General features: G+C 44.8%; 1 protein-coding gene across 2 annotated transcripts in view; it reads right to left on the reverse strand.

Annotated features, from left to right (window-relative positions):
- Positions 1-1,504: 1,504 nt before the first annotated feature.
- Positions 1,505-20,013, reverse strand: part of NFYB (nuclear transcription factor Y subunit beta) — a 179,791-nt gene continuing 161,282 nt past the window's right edge. For both annotated transcript variants that reach the window (XM_085653254.1, XM_085653256.1), the window contains exon 7: positions 1,505-2,540. In XM_085653254.1, the coding sequence (XP_085509380.1) occupies positions 2,508-2,540 (33 nt within the window). In that variant the 3' untranslated portion in view covers positions 1,505-2,507. The remainder of the gene's footprint in view (positions 2,541-20,013) is intronic.

Genomic DNA, 20,013 nt, shown 5'->3' on the forward strand with positions numbered 1-20,013 from the left:
TCTCTAGTGAACGTGCCTTAAGGTGCGATACGATGTTGAAGGACCCCTTGTGGAAGGCGTTGATCTTCCTTACATGTGTCCTGAAGAGGGTGTGTGCAATCTAGGTACCTCTGGCAGGAGCGACCACCAACAAGGAAGCGGAAGATCCCAGCAAGGAGCTCCTTTGCCAGTCACCATGATTCCCAAGACATAAGAGGATCCCACGAAATGAGGGTTACTGTATCAGGCGCCCTTGCGCTACCGTGGTGTGGCGAAAGAAAAGGTGGCAATGCACTCCTGTGCTTGCCAAGTATAAAGGAAGGGTATGTGGTGACACACTCCGGTGCTCACCGTGATGCGGGCAAAAGAAAGGTGGCAAGGCACTCCAGTGCAAACAACAAAAGACGGTAATCCAAGGGCACAAATGGTGACGTGCCCCAGCGCTCACCGTGATACGGGCAAAAGAAAGGTGGCAATGCACTCCAGTGCTTGCCTTAAACAACAAGGGAAGTTGATCCAAGGGTACAAATGGTGACGCGCCCCAGCGCTCACCGTGAAGGAAAAGGGAGAGCGAGTGCGCCCGGACTGAACTCCCCACGTTTTGCTTTATAGCGCTCTGGCGCTGGCAAAATGATTGGTGTGTGGTGATGAGCCCCGCACTCCGCGTGGTTTGGCAGAGGAGGGTTGAGCTTGGTAGCTGAGTCTGCGCTCTGGTACTGACTCTGACGGTGAAAGGCAAGTGGTGACGCGCCCAGCGCTCACCGAGATCACGGAGAAGAGAGGGCAAGCGGTGACGCGCTCGGCGCTCACCAAGATCAGGACGAGGGAAAGCGAGGGCGCCCGCACTCGGCTCTTGGAGGCAGAAGCAGCGCTCCGGTGCTGATACGGAGTAACAGTGGAGCCTGTACCTGGAACTGTTTGGTGTATCCGTCTGCACTGCCAGGAAGCGTCCGCACAGTATCAGAAGCACTCGGGTGTGGGTGTTGTGGGTCTATAAGGATGTTCCCCGGAAGTACTCCAGAGGTGACCTGTGGTACTGCACACAGGAGAGTTAGACCGCCAACCATACACCACGCACACATTGCTGCCTCCCGGGACGTGACATGCAGCAAATAACTGTGCAGTTTCACATCAGAATAATTTCTGACATTTCACAATTTGTATAATGCAAATGCGCACAAATTACTCAAGAGTGATGGATAATTTTACATGTGTGTAGCTTTAAATCTATATTGGGGAATATCTGTCCCAATAACGGGCTTATGTCGAGTTTCAATTGCTCATGATAACTAGCTATTTTGAATTCAGTTGTCAGTATGCCTGCACAATGATGCATTTGTTGAAACTTTTCATTTGCATTATAAGTTTAATGCCAAAATGCTATTTTTTTCTAAAAACGAACATTATTAAACCGAATCGAAAAGAAACGTCCTTGGTTGGCAAGTCGTTTTTTTGAAAGTTTATCACAACTATTGTAATCAAGAAGGCACCAACAATTAAAAAAAGAAATGAACACGCCACAAGATGATCTAGGTAAAGTTTATTTCAGTGACAGGAGTCCAAATTACATCTATGCAGATCAATGTTTTGTTAAGACAATTGTAAAATACATCTCAACAATCCCAATTTGTAAATGAGCAAAATTTAACCAGAACATTTAAGTCAATTTCCCTCTTGACTATAAAAGTATGTCAATATGCCTCAGGGAAGGAGGTGCAAATATACAAAAAAAAATATTCAAAAAAACAATCTCCATTTTTACTATAACTAACTTTTTTCAATGTTCATAAACCTATTAACTCTATGTACAAATGGGGAAATTATAGTCTGCAAAATAGGTACTTTACCAAGTTCAACTGGGTACCCAATGAATAAAGTTCGGATGTTACTAAACACCACTTTTGGGCATTTTAGTTTGGTCTGACCGATGGTGTATGAAGAAGATGCATCCTTGAAGTTTACGAATAATATACAATAATTGTTATGAGTTTTACAAAAACAAATGTGAAAATTGAAGTTACTTAAATAAATATGCAAACAACTAAAACTTTGTTACAAATATCCATGCCCGACAGAAATTACATTTGCTAAACTAATCCCACTTCATAATAAAAGCAACTTGCATTCAAAGAGAAATGCAGTCCCTTTATTTTGTTATATTAAAAGGGAAAGCGTCAAGAATTAAGTCATCTGCTTTATTTCAATTACAAAAAGTTACATGATTGAATATGAAAATAAGAAACTGTCTCCAAATATCAGACAGTAATAAATTCACAATTTACAATGCATACAGGAGCCAATCAACCCTTGTACAAAAAATTCATTGAACTAATATTAAAATCCAATTTTTAAAATCAATGCAAAACCGATTTTCCAAGATGGAATTAATTCTCGAGTAATCGAGTCTTATAAAGCTACATTACACCTTTCAATGTACAAAAACAAATCTTTTCAAAATGATCACAAAATGTTCAGTCTGTTCCTCCATCTTTTTTTTTTTATATTTGCAGCCAAAACTTTTCTTGAAATCAGGAGAATTGAATTTGTTGAACACCAGAGATCTACAAGACAAATAAATGTGTAAGCAATTAGCGTAAATACCGAACACTCTAGCAGGATTTTTAATGGAAGCTTTCTTTTTGCAAATATCACACACAAAAGGCGAACGAAAAAAATGCAATCTTTTTTCAAAGTTTTTATGACTAAAAACATTTATCTTTATTTATTTATACTTACATTGTAGTTACATTTACTCACGGTAAAAAAAAAAAAACACCAGATATCCCAGAACATTTTTAATACCCTTCATAGAAAAAGAGAAATGGTTTCTAGTTTTTTTATGTAAGTTGGGCAAGAGGCATTATGGCTGCTCTTATTTCAAACTAAAATACAAAGACAGCAATAGATTACTGGACTCCACCTCACAAGAGGTGAACCCAGACAATTAAAACAACAGTTATAAAAGTTACTGCCTATATAGCACACAACACAAACTTAATCGTTCACGGACAAATAAAGCTACCTTCAGATAATTACCCACCTCAGCAATACTGATTGTATCCACTGCAAAAGGTTAGAAGGCTGAGTTTGCCATGCTGGGATTAAAACCTGCATGTCTCTGGTAAGGACTAACCAAGATCAGTACTTTTTTGAGGCAATGTATGCTGGCTGCATCAAGTGTGAAACCCAAGGGTGCCACGCCGTGACTAGTTACTAAATGGGCATAGTCAAAGGAGTAAGGTGGGCAGGATGGGGGATTGAAAGACATCCTCTGTGTTGGGCTGGGCAAGAGGTCCACGAGCCCAGCCCAATTATTTAGCTTGTAGAAGGGTGCGACATTGCTGAGGAATTTTTCAACTTTCATAGCTACTGTAAGAAATGACATTAGTATTTGGGGCGGGCGACTACTTACCTCAACGAATAATCACAACTATTGTCAGGGTGAACCCTAAAAGTCACTATATTGATTCAAGGTCAACTCTTTAAGTAAAATTGCACCAAAACACCAAACAGAGGAAAGGAGATCTAATTCATTTTGTTTCTGTGTTTTTTGTGTGAAAATAGAGCAAACAATTGGTACGAGCAAATGGCAGTCAATGGTCGCAGTAGGACTGAAGTACGATTTAAGGCCAAAAGCGTTGGAGCCCAAATCGAATACACCAACCAGGCTTGGCTCCCTTTTTTTTAATATGGAAGTTAAATACTTTCAGCAAGGCAGCAGGCCCAGGGAAGTCATAGGGCCAGCTGTACGACAGATTTTTGCATGTGCATATGGGTTTTTGACCCGTTTGCGTATGCAAAAATCCAGTGGGCCATGTACTAACTATTTTGCGAGTCGCTAATTAAATAGCGACTCGCAAAATAGGGTTAGGAACTTGCAATTAGGAAGGGGCGTTCCGAGGGCGTCCCTTTCTATTAGCGGGTCTGAACCCCATATATGAATGTTTTGCGAAATACTCGCAGTTTGCCACCCTGTTCAAGAGGGTAGTAAACCATTTGCAAATGGGAAAGGGCCCCCAGGGGACCCCTTCCTGTTTGTGAATGGGTGCGCAAACATTTTTTCAGAGCAAGCAGTGGTCCCAGGGACCACTACATGCCCTGAAAAAAGGAAACAAAAACTTTTTTTTTTCTCTTAAAAGCAGTCCCAGACATGGAGGTCTGCTGCCCCCAGCAGGCCACCATCCCTGGGAGTGCCAGCCATTCCCAATGGGGTTGCAAATTGCAATAGCTTCATAAATATACATGAGGCATGCAATTTGCGACCCCATTAGGAATTGCGACTCGCAATCTGCTTAATTTGTGAGTCGCAATTGCCAATGGTCATACATCTGGCCCATAATGAAGTCAGATAGGTATTGGGCGTCCTACTGCTGAAGCACTTGGTTTTGGCAGAAAAAGCTCAGAGCTGGAAGAATTAAAGTTTTGCGCCCAGGGATGTCCTCTCACTGGTCAGATACTTTGTGCACCTTCCCCTGGTGGAGATTTGTAGCTTCAAACTTATACTCTTTTTTGGAACCCTGAATCCTTCAGCAGGGCATGGCTGTGGCTTTATTTCATGCTGAGGTCCATGAGGCCGGATACCTTCTCACCAAGGGTCGGCTGAAAGGGATTTGCCGCTATGGTGAAGCACTGAGTAGGGGAAATCAGCTTTCTTGGCCCTGAAAGATACAGTCAAGGGTCACAGGAACAGCTTTCGAGAGGTCCAGCAGAGGCCACCAGCAGGGTCCGGGTCTGGTCCAGTTGGTACTGGTCAGCTGGAAACATCAGGAAAGGGCCTCATGCAGGTTTTTCTATTTCTATTAAGTCTTTTAATGTATACATTAATTTACATATACATTGCAAAGCACACAGGGATTTAGCATAACTTCCCAAAACTTTTATTTGGATCTCCTCTATGTTCACAAATAAACTATATCATATGGCCGAGTCTTAACTTGCTGCTCAGTTAAGCAGTTATATTGCTTCAAAATAACATTCCTAAACTCTATTTTCTAATATTACATCTTAATATACGGTCTCCAAATGACTTCAAACATTAGCAGCTTATCGTTCAGCTTATAGATCAAGCACACCATCAGCATCATTACTTTAGTCCATTCTTTTGCTATTTAAGGCACTCTCATTTTCCAGTGCCTCAAAATGCACACCTTGAACACTGCGAATGTGGATTCCAGACATCTTTTCCTATTGTTTAATCATGTTTGGAATACCTCGGGCTTCGTGAAGCAAGGAGAGTTTTAGTAACGGTACTAGTCATAAATTGCTAGCTTCCTTCACTCATTGTCAGACTCTGGGCTTTAACCCCTTCAGTGCCACGCACTTTCCCCCTCCTGTGCCGGGCGTTGCACTAGTGGGTGGGGTTCATGACGAGATAGTCTCGTCATGGGCACAGCGCAACCGCGCTCCATGACGAGACTATCTCGTCATGGGCACTGAAGAGGTTAAGTTCTGCAAAGTTGGACAGCACCACAATATGTGTACTATAGTACCTTCTGTTCATAAGCACCTCCAACATCTTACATCTGTGATTAGCTTTGCCCTATGCAGTTTATAGGGTGACCAGTTCCAATTGTGGAGTATTTTAAAATTGCTAAACTTCAATCTTTATTCTCTTCATCCGTGATCAAGGTTGGATAAAGGAGTGGCACATTCATCATCAGTAAATGGTTTTTGAACAAGAGGTTAACATCTTGGCAGGAGGTGGGATATCATAGGTTTGAAATATGCCTCTTCTCTCAGAATTTCATATGGGCCCCAAATCAGTTTCTTATAGTTGCCCCAACATTCTAAATTATTGTGTATCGATGAGGTATCCATACCACCCGGAAGATTATCCAATTTGGCTTTCAGTCAGTGCTGCAGCTGTAGGTAGTGAAGAAATTGGACAACTCCAGCTGGTATTCCGCTTGTAGATCTTAAAAGGGTTTAGTCTTGTTGTTGTCCAATACTTGTTCTATGCATAGGATCCCTTTACTAAACCACATAATCCTGTTCAGAATCCGTCTGTTTCTATGGAACTCTGTGTTATTCCAGAGTGGCGCCTGTTGATTTAGGAATCATCACTGTTGTATGATTTTATGTCCAGATTTGTAGTGATCCCACTAGTATCGGGCTGCTTCTGCTATCTGTTGTTGAATGGCATACAGACAGCTTACAGGCCCATAGCTCATCCTTGAAGACTGTTTTAACTGGACCCAGTTTGGCATTTATAAATCAGGATTTACTTAATAGGGCATTTGAGGTATGTGCATTGCTATATGGAATAACTCAATTTTAGGAAGCCGAAGGTCGCCTGAAGTGGGAGTCATGTGTTGCCTGGCTGTTGCTAGTTGTGGGCATAGTTTTGCCATTAAACTATCAATTTGTTGCAAGGGGTATCATACCCTTTACAGTGACATTGTTAAAACGAGGTGTTACAACCATCTTTATTAATTGCACTCATCCCCACATTGAAAGCTGTAGTTTGTCTATTTCTCAAAATCTCTCTGCATTTGCTCAGTTAGGATGTCTATCATCTTTGAACATTTTGGACATGTTACAATTAAGCAGGATACCTAGGTATTTCATTTCCTTCTGCACCCATATGAACGAGTAACCATATAAAGTGATGGCCTTGGTGCGCTTATTGGCATGGCTTGGCTTTTTGTCCAGTTAATGTGTATCCAGAAATAGAAGCAAAAGTCTGGGTAGTCTTAATCAGTGCTGGGATAGATGTCTATGGGGAGTTAGGGTCAGCATAACATCATCTGCATATAGCAAAATTGTAAGATTGCTGGCTGCAGAGTCTATGCCTGTTTGTGAGTGTCGAATTGCAATCACCAGAGGCTCTAACACCAGTAAAAATAATAGAGTCAATAGGAGACAACCCTGCCGCTTTCCTGTGCAAATGAAGAGCCATTACTCACTGGCATTCATTACAGGTGAGTATAGCGGTAGGAGAGGTATACAACCATTTGACCAAGTCTATGAAGTTCTGGCCTAATTCCATTCAGGACTTGACCCAAAAGGTAACCTCACTCCACTTGATCAAATGCTTTTTCAGCATCGAGAGATAGGGCTATTCTTTCTTCTAGTTGGTTTAGGCTCTACAGCATGCGATTCAAAGTGGAACGTTCAAGAACGAAACTAATCTGGATAAATCAATCAATCAATTAAAAACACTTGTAGAGCGCGCTACTCATCCGTGAGGGTCTCAAGGCGCTAGAGGGGAGGGGGAAGAGGAAGCAGCTACTGATCGAACAGCCAGGTCTTGAGATCTTGAGAAGTCTCCTGAAGGTCAGCAGGTCCTGGGTCTGTCGCAGGTGGGGGGTGTTGCGTGGGATGGTGGCAAGGGCGAGGTCAGCGAAGCTGGCGGTTCGAGGTGTAGAAGGTGAGTTGTTCATTGAGGTATGCTGGTCCGGTGTTGTGGAGTGCTTTGTGCACGTGGGTGAGGAGCTTGAAGGTGATCCTCTTGCCGACTGGAAGCCAGTGCAGGGCTACCAGGTGTGCGGTGATGTGGTTGTGGCCGGGGATTCCGGGCAGGAGGCGTGTGGAGGCGTTTGTATGCGTTGAAGTCTTTTCTGGAGTTTGGCCGTGGTTCCTGCGTAGAGGGCGTTGCCATAGTCCAGCCTGCTGCTGATGAGGGTTTGGGTGACCGTCTTTCTGGTTTCGGTGGGGATCTTGCGGAGCATGTGGAGGGTGTTGAAGCAGGAGGAGGAGACAAATGGATTAATAGCAGAATTAATCTTCAGTCTAGTCGCAAGGACCTTGGCCAGTATTTTAATATCCGTATTTATCAGAGAAATAGGCCTGTCTCTCCTGTCGTGTAGTTCCTAGGAGTCCCCCAGGACCTGCGTGTTTTGGTTGACCGAAACGGAGGCCTTGGTGTCCCAACTGCTTTTGGACACCCCCACAGGATCTGTCAGCCGTTAGACCAGCTAGCTCTACAGTGCCACTACCACCCCCTGTATTCTACAGTGGTGTAGGTAGTCTCTGGCAACCAGTGTACATGACAACTCTGATTCCTCAGGAATCGTGGAAAACAGTACAGTATGTTTCGCTCAGACAGTCGTGCTTGGTATCTCTCAGAAAATACACAAGATGGCGATTAGGACGTTTCAATTAGCATTTATTGGTCCAGCGACAGCCTTGTGTAAAACATATGTGCTGCGGCAATCAGGAGACAGAAGCATACCGATGAAATTGCTAGTACCAATATAGTGAATAGGAGATACATTTCTTCCATAGTGCTAATAAGATGAACAGAATCAGTTCAGATAAAAACAGTAGCACTTGCATATTCCTAAAATGCACGCCCTAAATAATTTTGCTAAAATTTACCTAGCCTAACCTAGATATGTAGGTATATGTGTGTCAAGCTATGTGCATCTGTAGCCAAGAAACTCCCAAGGATGAAACAGCCCTCACCTGATGGTTTAGAACGAAGGATCCTGTTTCTGCGTCGAGGATGACAATCTGCAATGGATGTCAGACCGGTGTGTGTCGACGATTCGACATGCAGGACCCCCATGGTAGCCTGGAAGGAATTCTCCTCTAATTTGTAAGGGAGGAGTGAGGGTCTTCTATACTAAAGTGGTCACCCCAGGGTCTTTTCTAGAATCTATATGTTGTTAAAACAATCATGGGTGTTATGAAAACTATCATAATAAGTTTTGAAAACAATCACCAATGCTTTTCTAAACAAGTGTGATCGTGCACAGCTGGTTGTTGGCCAAGGATGAAAACAAAGTAGTGACCCTTATACAGAATAATTCTGTTGTGCCTGGGGACATGTTTATGTACGTCAGGTGTAGGGATTGTGATAGAGTACTTAGAGCCTGGTGTCAAAGAGACATGAGCAAGCTACAGCCACGCCACCGGACTCCACTGGACAGACCACAGCTGCGTCCACTTCAGCTTCAGAAGGACCACGACTTACCACCACCCGCAACTGGTCCCCTGCAGAAGCTGGAACAAGATCACTCAAATGTCAAATGTCAAGGTACTTATAGAGCGCACTGTCACCAGACGGCCACCTTGCGGTGTCGCCTTTGCGGTTTCCTGGCGCTGATACTCATACCGCTGTGGAACCCCTCCTGGCTTTCCCTGTGAAGTGTCCACTCCTGGGCAGCCCCAGGGTGAAGCCAGGCATCCTTAGCGCTGTTGGGGCCGATGTGGAGGCTAAGCAAGCTATTGCCCAGAGTTGCAGCGTGGGGCCCGTGATTAGAATAGGCACCGAGGCGAGAATAGACAGGTCCGAGGAAATTGAGCCCGAGCCCCTCCGAGGCGGGAATCGAACACTGGTCCCTGGCCAGAACTCTGCTTCAGGGTCTGCCGCTCTAACCATTGAGCCACACTCCTCCACTGCCGACCAGCTCACCACATCCCTGAACCAGAACCCCCCCACCAGATCAGCGAACCCCAACCAAGCCACCAACAACCTCACAAAATGGATCAGCAACTGCGCAGACGACCTCGCTCCACTGAAGACCCCCCCCGCCAGACCCGGCACCAAGAAAGCATCTTGGTTTACCGACGAACTCAAGAGCTCCAAGAAGAACTGCCGGGCCCTCGAGAAAGCCTGGCGCAGAGACCCAACTACAGACAACATGACCACCCTCAAGCTCGCCACTCGAAGACATCACCAGCTGATCCACGCCACCAAGAAATCCGCATTCAAGGAACGACTGGACAACAACGCCCGTAACAGCAAGGAACTCTTCAACATCGTCAAAGAGCTCTCGAACCCCAGCGCCGGAAACAACGACATCACGCCCTCGCAAGACCTCTGCAACTCGCTCGCCTCGTTCTTCCACAGCAAGATCGCAGACATACACAACAGTTTCAGCACACAGCCAACGCACCCTACGACCGGAACAACGCCCCCCACCACCACCCTCCGCGCCTGGACCCCAGTCAACACCGAAGACACCATCCGCACGATGAACTCCATCCACTCAGGATCTCCAACCGACCCCTGCCCTCACCACATCTTCAACAAAGCCGACTCCGTCATCGCACCCCACCTGCGGGACATCATCAAGGCCTCCTTCGACACCGCCACCTTCCCAGAGAGCTGGAAGCACGCCGAACTCAGCGCCCTACTGAAGAAACCATCAGCGGACCCCACCGACCTCAAAAACTACCGCCCCATCTCGCTCCTTCCTTTTCTGGACAAAGTCATCGAGAAAACCGTCAACAGACAACTGGCCGCCTTCCTCGAGACGAACGGATCCCTCGACCACTCGCAGTCCGGCTTCCGGGCCAACCACAGCACCGAGACCGCCCTCATCGCAGCCACCGACGACATCCGAGCTTTGCTCGACAACGGGGAAACAACGGCCCTCATCCTCCTGGACCTCTCTGCGGCGTTCGACACGGTCTGCCACCGCACCTTAGTGCAGCGCCTCAACAACATCGGTATCCAGGAGAAGGCACTGGAATGGATCATCTCCTTCCTCGCCGGAAGAACACAGAGAGTCCGCCTACCCCCATTCAGATCCGAGGCCACCGAAGTCATCTGCGGCGTACCACAAGGATCATCACTCAGCCCCACCCTCTTCAACGTCTACATGAGCCCCCTCGCAGCCATCGCACGCCAACACAACCTCAACATCATCTCCTACGCCGACGACACCCAGCTGATCCTTTCCCTCACCAACGACCCCGCCACCGCCAGAACCAACCTACACGAAGGGATGAAAGATGTAGCCGAGTGGATGACGAACAGCCGCCTGAAACTGAACTCAGATAAGACGGAAGTCCTCATCCTGGGATCACCACCCTCCGCCTGGGACGACTCCTGGTGGCCCCCTGCCCTTGGCAGCGCACCCAAACCAACAGACCACGCACGCAACCTGGGCTTCGTCCTGGACTCCTCCCTCTCCATGACCAGACAAGTCAACGCCGTCTCCGCATCATGCTTCAACATCCTACGCATGCTACGTAAGATCTTCCGGTGGATCCCCACTGAAACCAGGAAGACGGTCACCCAGGCCCTCGTCACCAGCCGACTGGACTACGGCAACTCCCTCTACGCCGGAACCACAGCCAAACTCCAGAAACGACTCCAGCGCATCCAGAACGCCTCAGCACGCCTCATCCTGGACATTCCCCGACACAGCCACATCTCCGCACACCTGAGAAACCTGCACTGGCTCCCCGTCAGCAAGAGAATCACGTTCCGACTCCTCACCCACGCACACAAAGCTCTCCACAACCAAGGCCCAAGATACCTCAACGACCGCGTGACCTTCTACACTCCCACCCGCCAGCTTCGATCAACCAGCCACACCCTTGCCGCCGTCCCCCGCATCCGAAGAGCCACAACAGGAGGAAGATCCTTCTCCTACCTTGCTGCCAAGACGTAGAACTCCCTCCCCATCCACCTCCGCCTGACCCAAGACCACCTATCCTTCAGGAAGCAACTCAAGACCTGGCTGTTCGAGCAGTAGCGGACCCCCCCTCCCCCAAGCGCCTTGAGACCCTCCGGGTGAGTAGCGCGCTATACAAATGCTTGATTGATTGATTGAAGCTACTAGGTAAAAGGTCAACTATTTTGAATCGTTATTGTCGTGTGGATGGGACAATGTATGTAGAAATGGGGTATACATGATGGGACTATCCTAGAAGGCATGTTACTCCCACACTGAAGTGGATGTTTCCCTGGCTTCAGTATTAGTGTGATTAAAGCTCTGTTGAAGTCTGCACCTATGCCATTGGTTTCTCTTGCTTTCCTGAACATCTTCCCAGTAGAGGAATTGAGCGCTTAGCAGTAGATGCAACTGGATCGGGAGCTGTCCTCTTCCGGGGACTTCCCAACGGACAGTCTTGACAGCTTCCGTTATTTCTTCATGCAAGATCTCTCCGTTGAGCTCTTCTCCCAATTTCACGGTTAGACCTGGGATGAGGAATTTGTTTTTAAAATTCCTGTTCAATGCTTCAATCTGCTATAGCTTCCAACGTGTAGAGGTGGGTGTAGAATGCACAAAATTCATTGACAATGGCTCTAGGACATGGTACCAATGAACCTTGTAGACCAATTAAATCTAGTAAGGCTGAAGGTGATCTCTTGAGCTTTTAGTAGCCCTGTAGTCACACAGGTCAGACAACTGACCTTAGAGTCAATTCACTTGCTCTGGGGACGAGAGAGAAGGCCCAGTCCTACAGGGCTCTCCTCTCAGGTTATTTTCTGCCGGTCCAGAAAGTGTTCTGAGGAGGGTGTCAAGGGTTGCCACATTTATGCCTGACACCAGTTAGTGGGTGGGGGTGATTCCTGGCCCCTCCCTAATCGATGGGGTAAAAGGTCCTATGGGTTATCCTACCCACTTATGCAGCAGTTTCGGTCTGCTCTACTGCAAACAGTCCCACAGTGCCCCCTCACTCCTAAAATCCAAGATAGAGTCCACCCAGATGTGTGGCCAGGATAACAGATAGTCTCCTCCCCTGTAGTCACATCGAACTAGTTCTAGGTGCAATGCTCCACACACTGGGTTTAGTACCAGCCTGTCAGGGTCACCTAACATTTGAGAACATTTAGTTCCTGGGTACACACCAACTGATCTGCCTGCCAGGGAAAGGGAAAATTAAGCCCTACACCCACACCATTGTCTCTGGGAGCAGTTATACCTCATATGGGCTAATTACAGACTAGGCTACAACTGGACAGCTAATGCCGATTAGTCTCCAGGGGCTCCTCGAAGGAAAAAGGTACCTTTCTACAAGTTAGTTTTACTTAATATTTTATTAACACAAAAACTGACTTTTCCATTACGTTGGGGTTTTAAAAAATATTTAAGAATGGTTTAATCATATTGCTAACTGGTCCAAATCCAGAGATTGTAGAATTAATATTCAACCCCCCTTCCCAGTGTTTTCTATGGGTGATACAGAGCATTCTAAGAGTTTAAATGGCTTTTGGGTGCAGGCCACTGTAAGGACATGTTAATGTCAATTTCTACAGGTCCTTCTTTTAAATATTAATACGTGCATTGTATTTAAAAAAGATGTTTTCTCCTGTCAGAAAGAGTTCTTTTGACAGATTGATGTGTAGGTTTTAAACTGCAGTAGTCAAGCTTTCAGGCTAGGCCTGAAGTCATGTTTGCCCGGTCACTTTAGTAGACAGAACAATAGGTGCTGAAGTCCACAAGTGACATTTACCTTCCAGGCCCTGGGTGCGCTTTCTACACCACACACTAGGAATGTATAGGCACGTTAACTATACCAATTAGGAATCAGTCAATTCAATTGCGTTTAGGGTGGAGCACAGGCACCAATCAAGCCAGCAAAGCAGATGGGGCAATAATCTGTGAGGACATCATGCGTAGTAATTTCGTACAGCTACAAAATAATTTTCTGCTGTCTCTTTCTTTAGGGGGTGGGGGGGGGGGGGGGGTGTAATGCTGCTCTTTTGTAGCAAATACCCTGGCCATTTGAAAATGAAGCTCTCCATCGCTTTAGCTGTCACAGTAAAGCATAGTGAAAAATAATCCCGGATCTGTAATGCATTTACCCAGCTTTAGTATCTTTGATACATTTAATGTTAGGCTAGGAACCCCCACCACCTCCCTCCTGATTAGTAAGAAAGAAACAGCAGCATGTGTGGATTCAGTGATCGTCACCATGCAGCCAATTAACTTCTGTTTTTAGGTTGTGTGGCTCTCAGTCACCTTATGGTGATCTGCCGCAGCACATCTAAAGATGGTTTTTTACGATATCTTTTACGTTACAGGGTCAGCCTCTACAGTAGGGAGGGGCTGTTGCAAATTATTCTAGGGAAAACAACAATGCAGGAGATTTACTCTTGATGGTAACACTCTCAATTGGCTCATTCACAGAACATTCACATTCATTGTTTTGTTATTGTTTATAATGCGTTCCTGGCTAAGGGTTACGCTGGAAAACATGAGATTAGGCAAAATTCTTGAGCTGAAAAAAAATCCTAGCAACTATTTTTTCCATCTGTTTGACTTAGAATGCATTTATGTCCAAACACAGTTTTGTGAAGGTGGGATGATTTCTTAACAAGTCTGTTTAGCTATCTCTTGTAGGTGTTTTCTTGAAAGACCTTTTTTCATAGTGATAATTTAATGGTATGTGGCACAACTGATGTTAGAAGGGGTCTGTGGGAGTTGTTTTCTTTTTTATATTAAATGTATTATGAATTGAGCTTATGCTAACCTAAACTGTGGTTACACTGTCCTTCACTTTGCATTGATGACCCAATACAACACAATATGATTACTACTTTTGCTTATTCTTCTAAATAAATAATTTTGAGTTCTATACTAATAAATAGAGAGCATTCACATAGACTTTTGCCACAATGCACCTAACCAAGGACATCCCAACTGTCTAAGGCTATTGATGTACAATGCATCAACTAGCATACTCGAACAAGCTGTCAGAATAACTGAAATCCAATGTAATGCTATCATGAAAGATTCTCCGAATGTATTCTGTAGAAAATGTTTCTTCTTGCTTGTTCCCTATTAGTGCATATCCTGAGAACTATTTACCCATGTACAATGTATAAGTCTGTCTAAATCTCTATAAATAGACGTATAACTTTCTGTACCCCGGAACCCTAATTCCCCACCTTTAGGATGCAAATCTGTGCCAGATTTCATGTAGAACTGTATGGAGTTTTTTGTACTCATGACCTGTACGCTTTGCTGCTAAACTTACTGATGGAATATTTCATGCATATTGAATATTAATTCTTTACATGAAATGTCAAACAACAACTCTTCTCGGTCATTCTTATAAGAATGTTTCAGCATTAAATATTGAACTTTACCATAACCATAGTAGCAATGAGCCCAATCGGGGAGCTCCAAAATCCGTGTCGAGACTACACCACCCATGATCATTTAGGACAGTTATGAAGGACTTTATGTAACAAGTAAACAGCCCAGATTCCAGAATATCAAGCTCTTTCGGGTGAATGTTAGTCGTTTGTTGGTAATGTGCAAGTCTTTTTAAGGGACCCCATGTAGGGAGTGCCATCAGTAGTCTGGCCTCAACAATTTTTAGAGGGATGGTAATTGGTACTTGGACTGAATGTAAAAATAGGCTGTGGAAACATATGGTGATTTCTCTGAATCGAATAATCGACAAAGATAGGCAAGCCCTCTAGATTTTAAGGTCACTTTCCAGGTTTTCCTCCTCCATACATATTAAAAAATCCTATGACTAGAGATTTCTTGAGGCATACTAAAAATTCCAGGCATTTGATGCTTCAGAGACCTCTTATCCTGGCCCTCCTTCAAGACTGAAAACTCTGCTCTGGACAGATGAAGACCAAATAAGAAAACTATTGGACCTAGTTCTTTCTGCAGGGCCAACCCAAATCTTCGCCTTCCCTCGTCTTCCTTTGTTGAATCCGTTTTTGCTGGACTTTTAGGATTCTGTGCACCTTTCCCGTCTAACCAGTGGTAAAGTGCTTGTCCTCTTCCTTGAACTCATGGTAAGGCTGGCCTGCACCCGATTGGTACATTTATTTTTCTTGTAAGTCCCTAGTAAAGGGTACTACATTTATCCATGGTGTATAAATTAAATACTACTAGTGGGCTGGAGCACTCATTGTGCCACGCACTAAAGGCCCAAAAAGCCCTGTACACATACATCAGGCCTCCCACTTCATCCTGTAGAGCAGTTTTGCCAGTCATAAATCTTTCTTTTTAATACTTATAAGTCACCCCTAAGGTAGGCCCAAGCCACCATGCGTGGTATTTGAAACATAGATCATGTGTGTTTAGGTTTTACATGTCCGGACAGTAAAAAAAACTCCTAAGATAGTTTTTCACTGTTGTAAGACTATCTCTCCTATAGACGAACATTGGATTACCTTCTCACACTTAGTAAGTGATAACGTCAATTTGAGAATAGATAGAAAAATGCTTCTTACACTGAAATGAATTTTAATTTAAAATCCTCTTTAATGGTAAAGTTGGATGTTAAGTTACTATTTTGAAAATGCCACTTTTAGAAAGTTGCAAACACAAGATGTTGGATGGAGCGCTGAAACTTTTCAGACACTCACCCCCAGTCACAGATCTGGATTGAATCCATCACCATTCTTTAGCTCACTTCACCACCCCAGTTCAGACTCAGCTATATGCAAATCAGTCTTGACCCTGTGCCTCATGGGAAAAGTCCAGCCCGAACTGCCAAGCCAGGTTTTCCCTGAACCAGAAACAAGCATCCTGGGACCGGCTTCAGGGTAACACCCCCTCATCAGCGAGGCTAGCTTGAATCCAGATGCATAGTGAGAAAGGGGCCCAGGTTTGGGCATACCCTGCCAACTTAGGGCGAACAAAGCCAACACAAAGTGAGTGTCTGAAAAGTTTCAGCACTCCGTCCATCATCTCCTTGTGTTTACTTTTAGAAAGTTGGCATTTTTCTGCCTAAACCAAATGTGCCTTCCACCAGTGACAAGGTCACGATTGTGAATGACTCTCCTGTGGTGTTTTGTGTATCCCCATCAGACAAGGAGACCAAAGGACCTTGAGTGTGGGGCAAGGTACTCACGTCCTGAGGCATTGTAATCAGCATTCCTGATCTTCAAATGTTAGCCTGAGGACTTGCCCATCCTCTATCTGACTTCAATAGGCTGCCTGCCCTGCCGTTGACAAACGCTGCTCACGCCTAGGCCCGTCTGCTCTTTGTTACCCTAGACAGTTTGTAGCCAGACCCAGGAAAAAAGAGATGATTAGACAAAGGGGGCTTCCTCCCCCACAGGCTGGCACTGGGGATGAAAGTGGCATTTTGAGAACGTTTCTTCAGAACAGTCCTGGACCTATGTAAGATCCAGAAGGAGGACACCTCTGCTGACTGAAGAAGGAAGGCTGGACCTGCTTGCCTTGAACACAGGCTTCCCAGAAGTGACACAAAGGGTCAGTCGGCTGACCTCCTGTTTGAACTACTGGGACACAACAAGCTTCCAGAGGCTTCCCTCCAACTGCCTAGGTGACCAGCACTAACTAGACCTGCCCAATGCCCTGCTGTTGGTCTCTGCTGGAGTGAGTCCTGATCCTCAAGAGGTACCCACAGGTCCTGGAGCCTTGGCTGGCATCACAGTGAACTGCTTTTGAACTCAAGGTGAAAATACAGACATTTCGGCCTCCTCGCACCGTGAAGTGAATTCTTCTCACCAAACATCAACCGTCCACGACGACTGCCAATGCGAAGCTCCAGCGAAACCTGCACTTCACACAGAGACCAAATACGACGAACACCAACGTGAAGCATTTGCAACGACTGGCTCTTCGTGCCAAAACAGGGAACATCCACAGCGCTCAACCTGCTCCTCGCACTAACAATGATCTTGCCCCCGGGAATGGCAGCTTCTTGTGTGGACTTGAGAAGGTAACTCTTCTGCGGGGTGAACCTGGTCTCTGTATCCAACGCCCGCTCTATTGCGGTCAGCCCGAACTTTAGACTTTATAGCCTTCCAGTGGGACCAGATAACCACGATTTGAACTTCTTGGTGCACTTAAAATGTAAAACAAAATCATATCACCGGTTCTACTGATTGGATTGTTATTGTATTGGTGTCATTCTATTAATTTCTATTTACTCTATCTTTCTAAATTGTTTTGTGATTTCTTTTTTTATTGTGTTTTTACTTTATTACTCTTTAACTGCTGCATAAATACTTTACACATTGCATCTAAGCTAAGCCTTTTTTTTTTTTAACTTTTGTGCCAAACTACCAGAGGATTAAACTTGGGTTTAGTGACTTTTGTGGTTCACCCTGACAAGTATTGTGTTTATTACTTGAGTGGGGCTTCCATCCCTCTCCACTAATAACCCAATTTCTTACAAAGGGACATTACATATTATATCTGAAGTCCTTTACACAGTCTTATAATAGTCGTAACTCGCCTAGGACTCCTATGTTTTATGAAGAACCTGTAGATGTTGAAAGCCCAAGAGATCTTTGACATTCCTGATAGCCAGGTGTCCTTGAATCTGCTGCCACCATAGACTCCCTTTGGAGTGCACAGTTTCAACAAGGTTTTCAAATACAATCTTTCCAGCCGAATGTTCATATTAGCATATGCACCGTTTAGCTTAAGGAACCTCATAAAAAGGCTGTTAAAAGTTCTTGGACTGTGGTCCTGCAGGGGAAACTCATGCTAAATCATGCATTCGTGAAGTAATGGGTGTTGAGTAGTAAGCTTTGGAAAGACTGGCCAGTGAGCACTCGCCACATGAAGAAAAGGTACTCTGCATTCGCTGTCATCTGTAGGGTTGCTCTCAGGAGAGTTCATCCATCCGTCATGTGGTCTTCAGGCACAGAGACCTTTTTGACAGGCGTGTGTACCAATGTGTGTACCAAGGTAAGACCCCAGGTTGTGCAGTGGTTCCGTAAGTAACTACGACACAAGCTGTGTGGCCATCTGGAGGCCCTGTACTGTGTAGATATCTCTTTTACAAAAGTGACACCCCTGCAGTTATTAATTTGAATGAAAACATAAAATTGGTACAAGAATTCCTTCAAGTGTACCACATAAGCTAATGATAATTCAATTCCAAACAAAACTCTTGTTTTTAGCATAATTTAGATACATAGTACTGAAGGATTAGTTACTTACCTGTAATCCTAGTTCTTTTCCAGGGGAATACTCATCATAGTCATAAGCACTGAATAATCCCCGCCCATGTGCGGGATTCCGGAGCATATAGAAATATACATATATATATGTGTTTGTTGGGAAACCAAAAGCGCCTAGCATTCCCACGACATACATATATACATGTATATAAACACATCAATATGCAGCCTAACACAATTCCAATAGGGCAACATGCCAAAATTACATAGGTTCATCTTGTACAAAAAATAATCTTACACATAAACTCTGTAAAAGAGAACATACACTGTAAAAGTGTCATACAAGAAAACCTTTATTTTCAGACAAGATAAGTAGGTAATAGCAGGCAGTTGGCCCATAGGCTGCATAGATTAATAAACATCACAGTACAGTAAAAAACTGGCACATTGCCTTTAAGGCTTCCAAGAACTTGGATACCGTGCATTTAAGACCTCCAGAAGCCCCTCTGCTCCCATCATGCACCACAGGTGACAGTTAGGTCAGTTCTTTTTTTACAGTGTACTAACTTGTAACAACCTGATTAAAAGATGCAATCACTACAAAAAATATACTAAAAATGCTTGTCCGGGGAGGAAGGAGGGTTGCTTATGACTTGGATGAGTATACCCCTGGAAGAGAACTTAGATTACAGGTAAGTAACTAATCCTTCTCTTCCAGGGGATACTCATAAAGTCATAAGCACTAAATAAGAGTAGCAAGCCCATACCCACTACCTCGCGGATGAGCAAATAGTATAGAAAACCAGTAACAGAGCATCTTAACATGACATCAAGTAAATAAATTCCTCAGAGAGGCTTGCCTAACTTGGGCATCCGCCTGTGCATTAGAATCCAAGCAGTAATGGTGGGTTAAAGTATGAATTGAGCGCCAAGTCGCTGCTTTACAAAATTTCTGACATAGGCACATTTCTTAGTAGGGCCGTAGTAGAAGCCTTCCCCCTGGTAGAATGTGCTTTGGGTTTGCCCTGAAGAACCTGGTTAGCTAGTTGGTAGGCCAAAGATATGCAAAAACTATCCATCTAGAGATGGATCTCTTAGAAGCTGCTGAACCGGTATTTATGACACTATAGTTAACAAACAACCGGTCCGTGTGTCTCAAGGACTTAGTTTTGTCAAGATAAAATTTCAAAACCCTCTTGAGGTCCAAAGAATGAAGAGACCTCTCCGGGGGAGTAGAGGGATTGGGAAAAAAGGTGGGAAGAGTAATTGTCAGATTGATGTGGAAATCTGAGACCACCTTTGGCAGGAAACTCGGATGGGTCCTTAAAACCACCCTGTTGGCATGAAAGAAAGTATAAGGCTCTCTACAATACAAAGCCTGGATCTCACTAACCCTGCGGGCAGAAGTGATGGCGACTAAAAAGGCAGTTTTCCATGATAAATGTTGCAGAGAAGCCTTGTGATTCGGTTCAAAAGGAGCACCCATAAGTTTTGTA

The sequence above is a fragment of the Triturus cristatus genome, chromosome 4_1 (genome assembly GCF_964204655.1).
Source record: "Triturus cristatus chromosome 4_1, aTriCri1.1, whole genome shotgun sequence".
NCBI classification, from domain to species: Eukaryota; Metazoa; Chordata; class Amphibia; order Caudata; family Salamandridae; genus Triturus; species Triturus cristatus.